The following is a 17,157-nucleotide window of genomic DNA, read 5'->3' on the forward strand; positions in this document are numbered from 1 at the left end:
AACCAGCTTTTTAATGCAGGATATTTGAAAGCCTCACTGAACAAGGACAGCAGGCACCTGACGATAATTGGCCCATATAAAGCGGAAAAAATCCCCTTTTAGAATCAAAGGCTCCCTGGATGCTGCGATCTGTGCGGAAGCTAATTGTTTGATTCGGGGCCACGAAAGAGATTTTTTTGAATGGGACGTGTCGGCCTAAAAAGAACAGAACAGCTGGGTACATCCCTGCACTCGACAGCCTCTCTCTCAGTTTCTCTCTCAGTTTCTCTCTCAGTTTCTCTCTCTCTCTCTCTCTCTCTCTCTCTCTCTCTCTCTCTCTCTCTCTCTCTCTCTCTCTCTCTCTCTCTCTCTTTGTTTTTCGTCTCTCTTGTAAGTATATTTTTGTCACACAAAAACTTACACTAATGATTTTTTTTTTTTTACCCTTTTCTTTTTATTTTATTCCCCCAAACAGATGCTCACACCTTCTTTTTCTTTGCATTATCAACACTATATTACTTTTGACATTTGTGATGTGTGTTTGTAATTTTAAATTGTTTAAAAGATTGCTTCTGAGGTAGAACTGCTCACTAAATACACCCCTTTTTTTTTTTTTTTTTTGACAAATGTTAACCTTAACCATAACTGCACCCAAAATGTCACATAATAACAAAACAAACTGTGATTTGTCATTTCACATGTCAGTCAGAAGGGCCTGTCCTGTCCGTCTTGCTATCTTTCAGTCTATTCTTGGCCAGAAAAAGTTGCAAAATGGACCAGATAAGTCACATCAATTGCAGCATTGGTTTTAAAATTTTAAAATCAGAAAATGTTGGCGGTGACTCAGTGAGACGGGTACCTTAAAGGGATATTTCACCCAAAAATGGAAATTCTGTCGTTAATTACTCACCCTGATATTGTTCCAAACCCGTAAGACTTTCGTTCTTCGGAACACAAATGGAGATCTTTTGATGGAATCTAAGAGCTTTCTGTCTCTCCATAAACGGCTACGCAACTGACACTTTGACGCTTCAAAAAGTTTATAACAAGATTGTAAAACTAATCCATATGAATTGAATGGTTTAGTCCAAATTTTCTGAAGACTCAGTCACTTTATATGATAAATTAATGAGAACAAACCTCTTTCGGAAGCTCAAACGTGCTGCTTAACACACAAGAATGAAAGTTGATGAATGTTTATATGTGAATAAAAAGCCTAGATTCAGCCTGTTTATCATATAAAGGGATCATGTGAAAATTTGGACTAAACCACTCAATTCATATGGATTAGTTTTACGATCTCGTTATGAACTTTTTGAAGCATCAAAGTGTCAGTTGCTTAGCTGTCTATGGAGGGACAGAAAGCTCTCAGATTTCATCAAAAAGATATTAATTGGGTGAGAACGGGCTCATCCATTGCATGGTAGACGCAAAAGACGTTGTACCCGGTCTGGGTTGATGATTGGATGTAGAAGTGGCTCTTCATTATGTGTTTTGTCTCATTACTGTTGCAGTCTTTTAGTATGCCATGTTTTGTTCTCTGCATTTGTTCACTTCGCAATACCTCTTGGCCCCAGATTGTCCGCATCCACAAAAGGTTCTGTCAGTTAACCCAAGGTTATTGAAAGGAGTTGTGATGCATTCACTTTACTTAAAGGTGACTTGAAGATCCTAAAGAGGAGAAGAACAACTATTGAAATGCAACAATAGAAAAGAAGGAATACTCATCCCTGCCTTCATTTGAATATATTTTAAACTTATAAGATCTGTTGTTTCTATTAAGAGTTTGGTTCTTCCTTGCCCAAAGAAGGAAGAGCATTCGTGCTAGATGTCTAATTAGTGGTTGACCAGAGGTGTAAATATTTGTTCTGATAGTATGAATACTAATCACTACTCTTTGATTCTTTCATGATTGCAATGCATCGTGAATTCTGAAATTTCATGCATTTTATTTCTGTCAAGGCATTCTTTTCAGCAAAGAATTTTCAGCAGCCCTTACTTCAGTCTTCAGGGTCACTTGATCCTTCAGAAAAAAACAGTCTCACTGACCTCATACTTTTGAATGGTAGTGTGTGTATATATAATATAGCATTGTGATCATCAAAGTTTTTATTTTTCCTCGTTCATTAAATGAGTGTCAGCACCTGCATGTGTTGCGACCAACCCCGGTTGTCCAGTTCACTCTAGCTTGTCTCCCATCAAAATACTGCTGATAAACACTCAGTGAGCAAACTCTATTCAAATTAATAGGCAGACAGAATAACAGGACTTCAAGAGGGTCATGCATGTCATCCATTTAAAGCAGAAGAAGAGACCCGTCCTCTTACCTTCCTCTCTCAAGCGCACACACGCACCCTTTTTCTCAAGCCAAATCACATAGATTGCTTGAACACAGCTTGGGCTTTTTTCCACACACTTCCACTAAAGTATCCTGTAGAGCATACAAGGACAGCAGATCAAATGGGAAGATCCAGCTGTAGGTGGGAAAAGAGGGAGTGCAGGGTCAGGTGGAGAGAATGGGGTCCAAAGGACTGCTGTTTACATCAAAAAGATGGGCAGTGCATCTGTCTCAAGCAAACACATGTGTGAGCACACTTACGCACGCACAACCTTATGCCATCTTTTTTTTTTTTCCTTTTTTTTTTGAAGTGGATGTCCGCTTGAATAGGGGACATCAAAGCTGGGGCCTTGTCTTCTTTCACGCTTATGGAGCCACAAAGCCCCACCCTGGGGTTCTTGTCCCATGGAACTCGGCGGGCTGCTTGAAAGTGGCGCGAGTCACAGCCTTTGCAGCAAGAAAACAGCGAGACCTTTCTTGCACTGAAGGACCGAACACCTCCTCCAGATCTGTCACATTTATTCTACTACAAAACCATTGTGCAAGTGGCACCTCAGAGCACCCCACTTCACCTCTCTTTTCCCTGCAGATAGTTGTCATTTTAGGACAACAGGGTGCTGCTGAAAATGAAAGAGGGGAATTTTGCAGACAGTCATGGACTGAACACATCAAACGCCTCTTGTTTGGCATGGCTCCCTGTTTTTCCCACAGTCTCAGGTTGGCCCCACTTTTTTGTGCATGGAACTTGCCGTTCCCTTCCACTTATGCTTGGCTATGAGATTGGGAAATGTTGAACTGTATTCAATTCACGGAATTGAATGAGCAGCACATGTGTGCCAACTTCAAGGCCGGAGTTTCAACCTGCTAGAATGTATTGGATGCTTCAATTGGCCCTGAATTTTTTTTTTTTTTTTTTGATGTCCACAGACTTCAATGAACCCTCAGTGGTGTACTTGGGGATATTTTCTGTACTGTCTGGCTGTGCTGTGCAAACTTGCACCTTGTGTGTTTGAATGTATGTGGGAACTCATGCGTGGGGCTGTGCTTTACTGGCACAGACTGTGATGTTCACAATACACAGAGCCTGCGGTTTCCAAGCGGCCAACTCCTTCTCAGAAGTGACATGCTCTCTGGCCACTGTCCAGAATCTCTTTAGCCCAACAGGCCTTGGTGGAAATGGATCAGACAATTTTCCTTGAAAGCTCGGTCAGATCATCTTGTTCTAACGTAACTCTTCCAGATATGTTAATAATTGTTTTGGCACTATGTTTACATGCAATTAAAGGGTTAGTTCACCCAAAAATGAAAATTCTGTCATTAATTACTCACCCTCATGTCGTTCCACACACGTAAGACCTTCGTTCATCTTCGGAACACAAATTAAGATATTTTTGATGAAATCCGAGAGGTATAAGACCATAGACAGCAATATAACCACCACTTTCAAGGTCCAGAAAGGTACTAAAGACATGGTTAAATCGGTCGATGTGACTGCAGTGTTTCAACCTTAATTTTATGAAGCAACGAGAATACTTTTTGTGTGCAAAAACAGAACAAAAAAAAAAAACGACTTCATTCAACAATATCTTCTCTTCTGTGTCATTCTCATACGTTGTTAACGTCCAGCACTTCCAGGTTCTACGTCAGAACACTGACTCATTATTGGCCGGCCCCTGCGTCAACATCACACGCATGCGTCGTGCTGCTCACATGTACAGCTTTGGCCAATACTGAGCCGGCATTCAGACGTAAAAGCCTTCACTGTGCTTAGTGCGTCAACTGCATAAGGATAATAACAGAGAAGAGAAGAGATTGTTGAATAAAGTCGTTATTTTTGTGGTGGTTATATTGCTGTCTGTGGATGAGTCATATACCTCTCGGATTTCATCAAAAAAATATGTGTTCCGAAGATGAACGAAGGTCTTACGGGTTTGAAACGACATGAGACATTAATGACAGAATTTTCAATTTGGGTGAACTAACTCTTTAAATCATGCATTTACATGCAATAAAAGTTCAATTTCAGTATGTCTAAAGCAATAATTTGTCTTTTTAAAATGTCACATTAAATCCCAAAGTAACTGTAGTTTTGATGCTAACACTTAGCGTATGTGTATAGCTAAACACACAAGTAGAATTCAATTGGTATAGCGTGTGCGAAAATGGTTGCTCGACACGCACAATAGAAAGTCCTTGTTCAGTGTCTGCGCTATATACACTGAACAAGGACTCGTACGTTGTTGATTCAAACACACGTACGTTGTACGTGTGGTTAGAAAAATCTGACGTGCGTACTATGCTGCTGTGATGACAAAATTAATGTCACGCACACTTTATGCATACCCTAGCATACACGTAAAAACTGACAAAGTAATATTTGCAAAGTCGGGCTAACAGCATCGACCAGCATCTATTCACTTCAGTCAGACTAGAATTGGCTGATGCACGGTTTGTAAATTTTTTAAATACTCGGTTAAATTTTATGCATTGTGTAATGTATAATTGGACAGACAGATGAAGACTTTAGCTTAAGCACTAGCTCGAATTTACACATCCATGTGTTCTTTTTTTTATTCCACAGCATGTGATGTGAGCTGTTAGCTGTTGATTCTTCCATGAGGTTATACAGAAACTATGCTTTGGAAGCCGGTGTAATGCATACAAACATTGTCGTCAAGTTTTGAGTCACTGCTGCTCCTTTAATTTTTGCACAATTTTTGTTTTCCTTTTGCTAAAAAGCACAGCCTCAACTAGCTCTCTCTTAATAACAGTCTCCGTAGCATGAGCGCTGTACAACGATGTGCTATTTATGGAAAAGGGCGGTATTTGTGGGTTTACTCTCTGCATGTATGCTGATTACAAGGCAGCTCTGACACACGACACCCTGCTGCTTGGTCTGTGGTTCAGTCCAAATATCAGGCGCCCATCAACTGTGGCATGGGGGACACCACCTCTGACTTTTTATAGTCTGGGGTCCCTGCCCCTAAAAACCTCAAGTTTACATTGGCAGCACAGTGCAGCGCATGATGCTAGCGCCTAACCTCAGCTAGAACAACCCATTACGTATTGGTTTGGAAGTGGAATAGAGTGAATTTTCTTTTCTTGGTCCAATATGGCTGTATTTCTTGGCAATGTATTGTCAAGAGTCACAGAATAATTTTTGCCCAGTCTTTTTTTATTATTATTTTTTGTTTTATTATACATAAAAAAAACAGCTAACACAGTTCTCTTTAAATGTCTGCAGTGCAACAAGTGGCATGCGTAATGTTAATGTCACCATCATATTATTTCCTTTATAGCATGTGTACCCCTTTCACTGTTATCTGTGTGGAAATAGCAGTATGAACATTCTTCTAAACATCTCCTTTTGAGCTCCACCTAGGAAAGAACATATTACAGGATTGGAATGACATGAGGCTGAGTAAATAACAGAATTGCCTTTTATTTGCCTTTTGAATCTGATGATAAATTATGTAATTCTTCTTACAGTCAAAGATGCACGTACTTCATCACTGTTTTCGGCTTGGTCCTTTTCAGTCCGCTAACAATGCTTCAAAAATAGACCTACAGCATTGCCTGTAAACACTGTAATCAGAGTCTCCCTCTACAGATATTTGTAGCGATAACATTCTGCCTCCCTTTTTTGGAGACTATGTTTTCTGACTTGTTTTTGTCCTCTCTATCCTACCACCCATCTTGTCCGCATTTCTTCTTCTCCCTATGAAGTGTATAGCTGACGCTACGCTCCACCGAAAAGATTGTACAAGTCTATATCCGTCTGTGCCTGTTCCTTTCATTCTCTTTTTATTCTTTGAACGTCCACACTGTCCCGGCTCTGGTTCTCCCAGATGGTTAGGATAAGGGACACCTGCCACGTTCACAATCACCTGTTTTGGTTCCTTCGGGATAAGCCCTTTGGGAGAGTGCCGCTTGAACTGTTTGAAGACAACTTGAACAAGACTTTTTAAAGACAAAGCAAAGCACTTTCAGGAGATATCTCGTATTAAATGTGCTCAGTATTTGTGCCTGTTCAGTACTAAGAAGCATTTGGATTCTTTCTGTTGTGTCTGGACAGGTAAAACCTTTTTAGTTTTGTTTTTTTAATCAGTGACTCACTCGCTGGCTTTTGTGTAGTATAAATCTTTTGAAACGTCTGGATCATCTGTAATATTTATCTGTGTTTAACCAGGGTTTTGTCGTAAACCTTGACATATCAGCACAAACAGATTGATCACCTTCCACTAATGATTGTCAGATTTTAACAGGGTCATGCCCTCATCAGTAGATTAGGTAGTCATTTACATTGTCATTAACCCAGACTTGATCTCTCCCATCCCCAAGTTTGATTTGTGAGTTGTTTGAGGTTCCTCCTTTTTATTGTTGCTTTGTTTTTCCATTCAGGATGTCAGAGGCCAGTGGGTCTGTCACGGGGCAAAGCTAAAGTTTGCTCTTACAGCGGCTGGTACTACTGCCCAAGTTGTCACCAGGACAACCTCTTCCTCATACCTGCTCGTCTACTGCACAATTGGGACACTAATAAACACAAGGTATGTGTACAGACCTATTAACCCAATCCATATCTTCAATATCGCTAATAATTCTGTAAGTTTCCTTGGTGCATTTGAGTTTAGAAATCAGCTTTTGCATCAACCAACAAAACAAGCCAAACTCAAGACATCCAACAAAAGCTTAAATGGATTACCTTTAACAACATTGTTGACATTGTGGTTCAGGTGTCGAAACAAGCTAAGGAGTTTCTGGAGTTTGTTTATGAGGAGCCATTGTTAGACGTCCAGCAGTTGAACCCATGTCTGTATGAGCATTGCGAGGCGTTGGCGGCCGTTCTCAAACTGAGACAGCAGCTCCAGTCTCTCAGGGCCTACCTCTTCAGCTGCCGGGCCACAGTGGCAGAAGACCTCCGCCGCAGGTGAGCCATGCCTTAGAACAGGTAGAGGAGAGATAGGAAAAGTGAGAGCAAAACAGATTAAAAATGACAAAACGGTATATTTTGATAACGTACATGCACCATATTTTGTTGTATTTGAATCAACAACATTTTGTTTACTAGCCCCATTTTGCTTTATTAACCACTGTGGCTACCGAACCAGCAGATTATTGAAAATGACAGTTGCTGCAGTACACTCTTAAAAATAAAGGTTCCAAAAGGGGAAGCCATTTTGGCTCCCTTTCAGTGAGCAGTTCTTAAAAGAACCATATTTTTCTTAGTGTGAAGAACATTTTAATGATCCAAATCACCTTTTTTCCATTATAAAGAACGTTTTGTGCAATGGAAAAGTTGATGGATGTTAGGTTGTTTTTGGAAAAATTATCAATGCCAATGAAGGATAAATTATTTAAATTATTAATTAATTATTTTTAAGAGTGTATAGTGGTCAACCAATAAAGATGTGTCAGTTGCCAATGTGACTATATAACACAATTTAATGATTGTAGGAATCATGTACTCAAAATTGCTGAAATTAAATGCATTATAAATATAAATAAATATATTTATTTATATTTACTCAAAAGCATATTTACTCAAAAACAAGTAAACAAACACACTTTTTTTGTTTTTGTTTTTGAATCCTTTTTAAATCAATAGTTTTTTTTTTTATTCTTATGATTATTTTAATAAAAAATTGTAAAGTACTTTGAATTGCCATTGTGTATGAAATGTGCTATATCCTCCTAAGGATCAGATTTTTTTGTGTGTGTGGATTTAGTTTTTTTATTGTCATTACTTTGTTTGGAGCATAAGAAACAAATGGAATTTTTTTTTAATAGATATTTTATTCATATCTTATGCTATGTTATGCAGGTCTCCGTTATTCAAAAAATAACAAGGCATGAAAAGACACGTAGGCAAAAACAAGGATTTTTTTTTTTTTTTTTTTTTTTTTTTTCATTTTTCAATCAGTTTTTAGGTTTTAGGATTTTCTTTAACCAAACGTATAAAGATATTTCTCAACTATGTTATGAAAGATATAACAGAATGATTTGATATACTATTTTACTTTATGCGATGTGTGTGTAAAATAGCCATAAATGGGTAGTCCCATTCTATACTATGCATCTATACATTGTATCCAGGGCTTGACATTAACTTGACTTTTTTGCTCACCATCCACTGTGACTAGTGGTTTTCCAAAGTTACTAGCCACTCAGCATTTTCACTGGCCACAATTTTGCCAGTCAATTTTGCAAATCAAGACTACATGGTACATTAGCTGGTATGTACAGGTGGGTGATATAAGCATAATATGAGAAATTTTATGTTATTTTTGTTAGGCTATATAAAAAGAACAAAGAAGCAAATTACAAATAGTAAATTAAAAAAAACTTTTTTCAGATACAGTAGGTTTATTTAACATGTATACATTTATTTAACATCTTTTGTTTTTTGATTAACATTAATTACAGACAGGTATTTAATTGGGCTGCTAAATGCATGGACGTAATATACTGACACACATCCAGTTTTTACCCACCTGTTTACGTTCACTTAAGCCATAACGGACTGTATTCACGTGATAGCCTACTCCACACGATGGGCGTTTTGACATCTGTGTGTGCGTGCATTTGACTATTCAGGCGCAAGGAGAACTGATAGCACGCGAGAGAGAGCGCTTCTGTTGTGTGTCATTCAGCGCGATTCCGCCTATCCCGCCTTCGCTAACAGCAAGTTAATCGATAAAGAATTGTGATTTAATTGTAATTTTATGATACGACGAGCTTGGCTACCTTTCATTTGGCTGTAGGCTGAAATTACATTCAACCCGCCAAAGTGGCTAGTGGGAGTGGCTGTCTTACCCGCCACAGCTGAAATCTACCCGCATTTGGCGGGTTGGCGGGTGTTAATGTCAAGCCCTGGTTGTATCTAATTTGCATATTAATGTGTTCTTGGGGCAACATGTAATGAAAAAGAAGTGTAAAAATGGGAGTAATAATTGGCAACTTTTTCATAAAAATATCTAATATTTCATAGGAATATTGATATATAATTTCTTTCCCTATTCACTTGTTGTCTTCAAAAATGCCTGATTTAAATCAATGTCCTGTTTCGTAACAGAAAGTCATATTCTGATTTGAAACCCCATAACATTTTCCTGAGTTGTTGATTTATGAAAAACAATTTGAAAATGAGTCAGATTTAAATGATAATTACAATATATTATCATATTTCCATTTGAGTGCTAAATTTGATCATTCAGTCAATGTAGATCATTCATTCATTTTTAAAGGCCAAGGAGAGGGAGTTGTCATTGTGAAACCTCCAAACATTTGGTATCTCTGAAAATCCCTGAACGTGGTCCTTACAGGACATCCAGACTGTGACATGTACGATGTCAGAGAAATTTGCTAAAATATAATGTCCACTACAGTGGACAAAAGTTTATGCTTGGGTCTCAGGAGAATATAAACAAACTTGCTATAATATATAATAAGCTTGTTTAATTGTATTTAATTTTTTGGCCTTGTTGATATTGGTTGACCACAACTGTAGTATTGTTCCTTAGTTTCCAAGGAATCAAACAGTCATTTGCTACCATTTTTAAATGAATTATTTCTTGTAGTCTGTCTCGGAAAGTGTCAAGGTGAAAGCTTAATGGTGCACAACTTCTGCTTAAAAAATGACAGGTTCAGTGATCCATGATCTGTGGAAACCGATCTCAAATTGGCTCTTGCCTATTGAAAAAGGTGTTACAATAACTTGAATCATATACACATGTAATAAAATGTGCAAAGGCCAATTATTGTGACTAATTTTTATATAAAACACATGACCATGGAGCAAGAGCAAAAACTCACTGGGGAGACCAACGCAAGAGATTATATTGTTGTTAGTGACATCAAAACGGCTGAATTATAAAGTCAGTAAGATAAGCTTAAGTTCATAAATACTTCATTGATATCAGTGCATGAGTGTATAAATATTTCCTGGTTGTAGTAGTACAGCGATTCTGATAACAGTGTTTGATTTAGGTTTTCAGGGATACACACTAAGCTTTTCCGCTCTCTGTTTGAGAGAGATTTATAAGATGGGACTGGAAGTAAATCTGTATTGTGGAACAACTTATTTTGTTTCAAACAGGAAATTACCCTGTATTTGAATAATAAACACCTACCTGTAATAGCTACACCTTTATCATGATAATAACATTTTCATTATGCATTTGATGTAGGCTACACTACTGTGATAAATATTTGTCTTGCAAGGCGCATAAAATAGTGGTTGACTGCTGCTGGTTGCATCTGGTTTGTTGCCCTGCCAGTAGAGGTAGCTTAGTCATAACATAGACACATGTATTTCATAGTAGCACTGACAAAGTATGAATTTTTAATGCCATTTCAAAGAATGTATTTGGTTGTTGGGAATAAGCAGATGTTTAGTGGATTCCTAAAGTCCATGTTCAGCAGGAATGTGAAGGAGCTGTGTTTATGGAAAGGTTTCGGCACTAAAAGGCTTGTCTATGTGATGAATGCTTTTCACTCTTACCAGGGTCAGTGTGGAGACCATGAGATTGCGCTAAGAGGCCTTAAACATTCACACCATGGGAGACGAAAGCTCTGTAATGAAATATCACATAATGGAAAGCTACCACCAGCTTTTCCCCAAAAAATGGCTCAGCTCCTTTTATATTAACAGATAATCATCAGAAAAAGATAACTGTTTACTGAATTTAGGGTTAAATGGAGGTTTAGATGGTTCACCCAAAAATCTGCTGTACATTTTGTGATAATTTACTCTTGTGTGGTTTTAAGCCTGCATCACTGTCTTTATTATTATATATTCTTAATAATATCTTCTTTTGCATTCCATAGAAGAAAGAAAGTCTTGTTTATAACATCACGGTGTGTAAATGATCACCAAAGTTTCATTTTTGTGTGAGCTATCCCTTTAAGAGGAAACTGCAGGTTATTTCTCCTAGTGCCCATGAAACATCCTCAGCTTGACATTGAGCTCTTTTTGTGGTAAACTAATTTCCATCTTATTCTTTTTTTCCTATTGAAATCAAGTGTGGCATAACAAAAATGTTCAAAAAAAAAAAAAAAACTTCAGATGTTGACTTAATGGTGTTGCTAATGCACTCTTAGCTACACATTCAGAACACTGTTTGTTGTTTGAATCACTGAATTATTGAATGGGCCAGTACCCTTTCCTATGTATTGGCTCCTTTGAACTCCATGGTGACGTAGAAACAGGATGGCCGTTTGAAGTGCAGACGTGAGGGCTCTTGCAAAGGGAACCTCAGCTTGAACTGAATATCCTCTCCGAGGTTCATCTCCTTGGAGCGGTCCCAGCTGCCTACTGAGTGGTGACTTTATCTGGCCGCTGTGTTTACGGGGTGCAGCAGCGGTGACCCTAGCAGGAGGCAGTGCTAGATGGCTAGTGTTTATGGCCAGGCTATTAGCAGGCATCAGGCTAATGCTTTGCTTTTCCAAACAGTGTAGGATTGATGAGGGCGGTGGCGCTAAAATATTACCTTAGCCATTCATCGCCCAGCCCGGACGCTCATCAGTGGTTCTAAAGAGGCCCACAAGTGTTTACACTAAGCCACGGAGAGAAGGGGGAGAGCTGTCATAGTCCACACCATTGAGTCTGATCTAATGCACCTCACTGAACTGCAGGGGCATCCACACACATGCTTACTACCTTAGTCTTTACCTTTCATTTGTTCTCCCTCATGTCTAGGCTTGGGAAATAAGAACCAGTTTTGATTTGCTCTACTATTCAGGGGCACTGTTCCACCGCTACTGGATCTAGTGTGAAACATACAAAACGACCAGTATAGTCCGTTTCCCAAACGAATGACCATTATAAGCCAGATCCTTTTAGTGAATCATAAGCGTACAGTGTGATCAGTATAGTCTGATTCTTGAGCATATTGTTCTTGAAGTGAATCAAAACCACACAGGACGGCCAGTGTAGTTCATTAGATTCCTGAAATAATGACTCCTATTAACCATTTCTTTTTTGTGAATCAAACATACAATACAGTACACCTTACTTTGTAGTTTTGTAGTGCTTAGGACTTGTGAGACTTAAATTATGGGGATTGTATGATTGTTCATATGATAATGTGTAGTTAAAGATACAATTTCAGTTTTGTAAAATGGTATTTTATAAAAATAAATTAATGAAATATACACTACTGTAAAATGTTTGTGATCTGTAAGGTTTTGAAAGAAGTCTCTAATGCTTACCCAGGCTGCATTTCTTTGATCAAAATAATTTAAATGATAAAAACAGTAATTGTAAAATATTATTACAATTTTAAATAACTGTAAACTTTCTGTGTATGCAGCCATGGCTCCAGTCTTCAGTGTCCTTTAGAAATCATTCTAATTATGCTGATTTGTTGCTTAAGAAACTTGTCTTATTATCTACGTTGAAAACAGGTGTGCTGCTTCACATTTTTGTCGAAACTGTGATGCATTTTTTTTTTCAGGATTCTTTGAACCGAAAGTTCAAAAGAACAGCATTTATTTGAACTTTTGAATGTTAGTGTAGTGCATTTTTGGTTTATTGTTGTTGTCTAATATGTCTTATACAAGGCGAATTACTGAATTGCATTTATGCTGCCTTTTAAAAATTATTTATTTAATAAATAATCTTGTCATTTGTCAGTAGAGTCTCATTTATTTTTTCTAAATATTTATATCTCAAAAGTGCTAAAATTGTTAATGGAACCATTAACGAACTAGAATTCTTAAAAATCGTAAACCAAAAACATAAATTTCCTTATGTTGTTCCCAATCTTTAAAATTTTATTCCATGGAATGCTGTCTTTCCACTTGTTTGAATACTTGGTATATACAATTAGCACAATTCTCATGAGTAACAACTACAAGAAGTCTGTTTACTTAAATATGGTGCCTGCTGACTTTTCTTCTTCATCTACTTCCAACCTGACCAATCACAGGTTGCTTCATGTTCACATAATCACAGTTCCTCTGCCATAAGAGAGTACCTATCCATCCATAGACGGCTGAGGGAAAACAGCAAAATCAACATATAGCCTCTTGCTTATGTGCCTGCCACCCTCTGTTTAAGGTGGCTGGATTTGGTCGTCTTTTGTTTGACAACAAGCCATATATCGTCCGGTTACCATCTCTGCGAACACTTGTATGTATTTACCCTGACAAAAGATTCAGACATGGAGCTCTCCCATGAGTAGAGATGAATTTTTGCTGGAGGATATTGAAAGCAGAAAATAGTTTCTAGTTTCTTTTCACACACTGTCCTGACTTGAACACACTTGACAAAGGCAGGCGAATCAGCGCCACAACACATACGCAAGGATTAAGTTAGGATTTCATCTTGTCATACAGAAGATAGCGCATTAGACCATGGAATCTTGTCAATGCAATATCTTTTCTTTGTCAGCCTTCCTAAGATGTTCAGTAATACCTCACTTGTTATATCAGATTTGTGGGTATGTAAAGCTTTGAGCTCTGTGGTTTCTAGACCCTTTATTAGGCGTTCATACCTCTCTAAGGCCGCAAATCTGTCAGGAGTGATCTGTAAACACTTCAGTGGAAAATTCTTTATCATCAAAATTTAAAAATTCTGGTTTAGGATTCCTCTTATCGTTTCTTAATATTCACATTAATGATTTTTATAGTACTTTGAAGTACTAAATATGAAGACAGTGCTTCCCACAGGTTTGAAATATACTTGCGGTGGTAGCCGGGTGAAAAATCCTCCTATTACCCACGGCACAAAAATGGTCTACTACATGTGACAAACAAATAATGTGTGATTTTTAACAGTATTTTTATTTATTGAAATTAATTTTAATTACATAGCATACTATTACATTTAATTACGTACTAATATTTTGCATTTATGCATTGTAAATTATGCAAAATTACAGCATTTAAATGGTTCTCCTTTTCCTATGTTCTCCTTGCTGTCATATAGTGTTTCTCTCAGTGAATGGGACACAGATTTTACTAGTAAAATTTATATAATGACTAATACATGTGTGTCAAATAATGTTCTTAGTCTTTTCTTCCTCTGAGGGAGACTACAATAATTTACTATGAATTAAATGGAAATCAAATTAAATACAATTTATTGTGTAACCAAAATACCAATAATGCCCAAAAGAAAAAACTTAGCGTGTGACTTTTAATTATAAACAAACCCGTAAACAGTTCTGACGCACACATAACGAACGGGTACGAAACGCGTAGGGCGAGGGGAGATTTTCCACTAGTTAATCGATCGCGGATGGTTTCATTATCTTGGGCGGATATATAAGTATAAGAGGATAAAATTAATAAAAGCAAAAATGTGTCTCCAAATATACTTGGGCGGCCGTTAATATGCAAGCTACAGCGACAATGGGGAGGCCTACATAGACGAGAGATTGTGCGAAGAGGTTAGAAAGTACCTTCATTTGTACAACTCCAGCATGAAAGCATACAAAGATGTTTACATGGGTTGTAACTCGTGGTGAGAAATTGCTCAAAACTGCACATGTGTACCTGTGTATGTGTATGAGTCATATGAAGTATACTTTCCAAGGCTGTGCGTTCGACTGTGTGCATATACTAGCGTACACGTAAAAAAAAGTATACCCAGGGCTTAAGAGTCATTTTTGTTGGAATCAGACTACGCTGGTTTCGCGTTATTTACATAAAAAAAAGAAAAGATTTATAAATGTAATTTGTTGAACAGTCAAACTACACTGTCCGTGCTGTACGTTTTGCACTATAGATTTAGTAGGGTTGTCATTTGGTTGCAGTATTTATTTATTAAATGGATCTCATTTACCAACCTTACTCATCATGCATCGTTCTTTTTTCATTAATGAGTTTAAAGAGCATGTATGAGAACAGTACAACATGGTCAAGACAGCACATTTACACTCTCTCTCTTTGGGTTTTAATTCTTAAACCTAAGACAACACGTTCACAACTCTTGAAAGTATCATTTCTGACGTGCCATACATCAAGCCCAAAACAAAGCAGCTGTCATCAGCTCTATTTGTACTAATGACACCTGCTGCAACTCTTGTCTATTGACCCTTAAGCCTTCCATAAACAAATGAAAAGAGATTTCATCCTCAGCTTAGTAAACATCCCACCCCCTGCCTCCATGCCTCAGTTTAGACTAAGATTAGTGCTGTAATGATTGCTTGGCCTAATGAGGTCTGAGGGATGAGCTTTGAATAGGGCTGTCTGGAGTACCGCCATGCTTCTCTTCAGCCAGCAATGAGATTATGGCAGTGAAATGAAAAAAATGGAGCTTCACCACAATCCCTAAAGCTCCTGAGATGTCCAGCGAGTCTCAAGACACACATGCATTTGTGCAACACGGGCCACATGCATCAACACAAACTATTTTTAAATCATATGTGACTCTGTCTACATAATATAATAGCTAAATTCACTCATAAATGCCCCATTATAGCTCAAAACTTCCCAGCACGCTTTCCTCCCATGCCTTAATGCCGTAAATTCCCTCTCTCCTGTCTCTAGCTGTGTTTGTGGTCTGCAAGGCTGTCTCTAATTCCCAACATCTGTCTGACGGGCTGCTAATGACGGACCCAAGCCACTGTGGAAGCGGAGTGGAGGAACTATTAGTGGGCAGGAGTAAAGATGCACCGGTTTCCAGTGCCAAACTACCTAATAGATCCAATTTTCCAGCCTTTTGTGGTAAAAAAGACAGAATGCTGTTCAAGTAGTCAGCTGTAGTGTGGCTACACCAGTAGCTTGTCTGAATGAATTGTTTTATGCATCTCTAATGAGGATCATTTCATTAGACTGAATCGTCTGTTCTGCTGGATCAGTTGTCGGAGGATATTATGGACTAACTAGTTAGTAAAAGATGAGATCAATAAGTTTTTCGTTTCATTTCCTTCTCGCAACCGCACATGGTTTTTTTTTTTTTTTTTCTCCCCACCTAACAGTATGCCTGTTGATTTTCCCTTCCCCTCTTTTCTGGATAATTCTGTGGGCCCTTGAGTTTGTAATGTGAGCAGGCGTGGGTGAATGAGAGAGGGAAAGAGCGAGAGTAGGCTCATGGGAGGAGAGAGGTGAAGAGGGCCATAATAGCCAGCCAGATGGAGAGAGAGAGAGACAGAGCCACCCCACTTCACCCATAATAAGGGGTAGTGCTTTTAAATGCCTATTTTACAGCCTTTTTCTAATTCAATTGAATTAACCCCTATTTCCAAGCAATTTGGACCCACGTTGTCATGGATACAGAGGCGGAATGGCGGGATACTAGCGTTCCCCCTGAAATAGATTTGTATGTATATGTGTGTAAGCTATTGCAGTTATTTTTCTACAGATATGAGCAGGCTCAGTTATGAATTGAGGTAATATTTATATGCTTTTCATGCTATTTTTAATGTTATTTATCTTACTTTTTTTGCAGGATCTTTCCGAGAGAATACCTGTTACAGCACGTGCACCTCTACTCATTGGCAGACCTGCAGCAGGTGAGTTTCTCTCTCCTTTCTTAACCATTTCTTTTTTTCTTTATACATCTGTGCATGTCAGAGCAAATGAGAATCATGAGGTTAAAGGAACTGTCTGAAGAGCTCAGAGACAGAATTGTGGCAAGGCACAGATCTGGCCAAGGTTACAAAAAAATTTCTGCTGCACTTAAGGTTCCTAAGAGCACAGTGGCCTCCATAATCCTTAAATGGAAGACGTTTGGGACGACCAGAACCCTTCCTAGAGCTGGCCGTCTGGCCAAACTGAGCTATCGGGGGAGAAGAGCCTTGGTGAGAGAGGTAAAGAAGAACCCAAAGATCACTGTGGCTGAGCTCCAGAGATGCAGTCAGGAGATGGGAGAAAGTTGTAGAAAGTCAACCATC

At 38.3% G+C, this 17,157-nt stretch overlaps 1 protein-coding gene across 4 annotated transcripts in view; it reads left to right on the forward strand.

Moving 5' to 3' along the window:
- Nucleotides 1–17,157, forward strand: part of plekhm3 (pleckstrin homology domain containing, family M, member 3) — a 43,629-nt gene that overhangs the window by 11,411 nt on the left and 15,061 nt on the right. For 3 of the 4 annotated variants that reach the window (XR_007931562.1, XR_007931563.1, XM_051905136.1), the window contains exons 4-6: nt 6,719–6,864; nt 7,051–7,244; nt 16,713–16,776. Coding sequence is in view for 1 of the 4 variants with exons in the window: in XM_051905136.1 (XP_051761096.1) it covers nt 6,719–6,864; nt 7,051–7,244; nt 16,713–16,776 (404 nt within the window). In the remaining 3 variants the exon portion in view is untranslated. Of the gene's footprint in view, nt 1–6,718; nt 6,865–7,050; nt 7,245–15,811; nt 15,989–16,712; nt 16,777–17,157 lie in introns of all 4 variants that reach the window. The other variant, XR_007931564.1, reaches the window with a different exon arrangement.

The sequence above is a fragment of the Ctenopharyngodon idella genome, chromosome 9 (assembly GCF_019924925.1).
Source record: "Ctenopharyngodon idella isolate HZGC_01 chromosome 9, HZGC01, whole genome shotgun sequence".
Classification (NCBI taxonomy): Eukaryota; Metazoa; Chordata; class Actinopteri; order Cypriniformes; family Xenocyprididae; genus Ctenopharyngodon; species Ctenopharyngodon idella.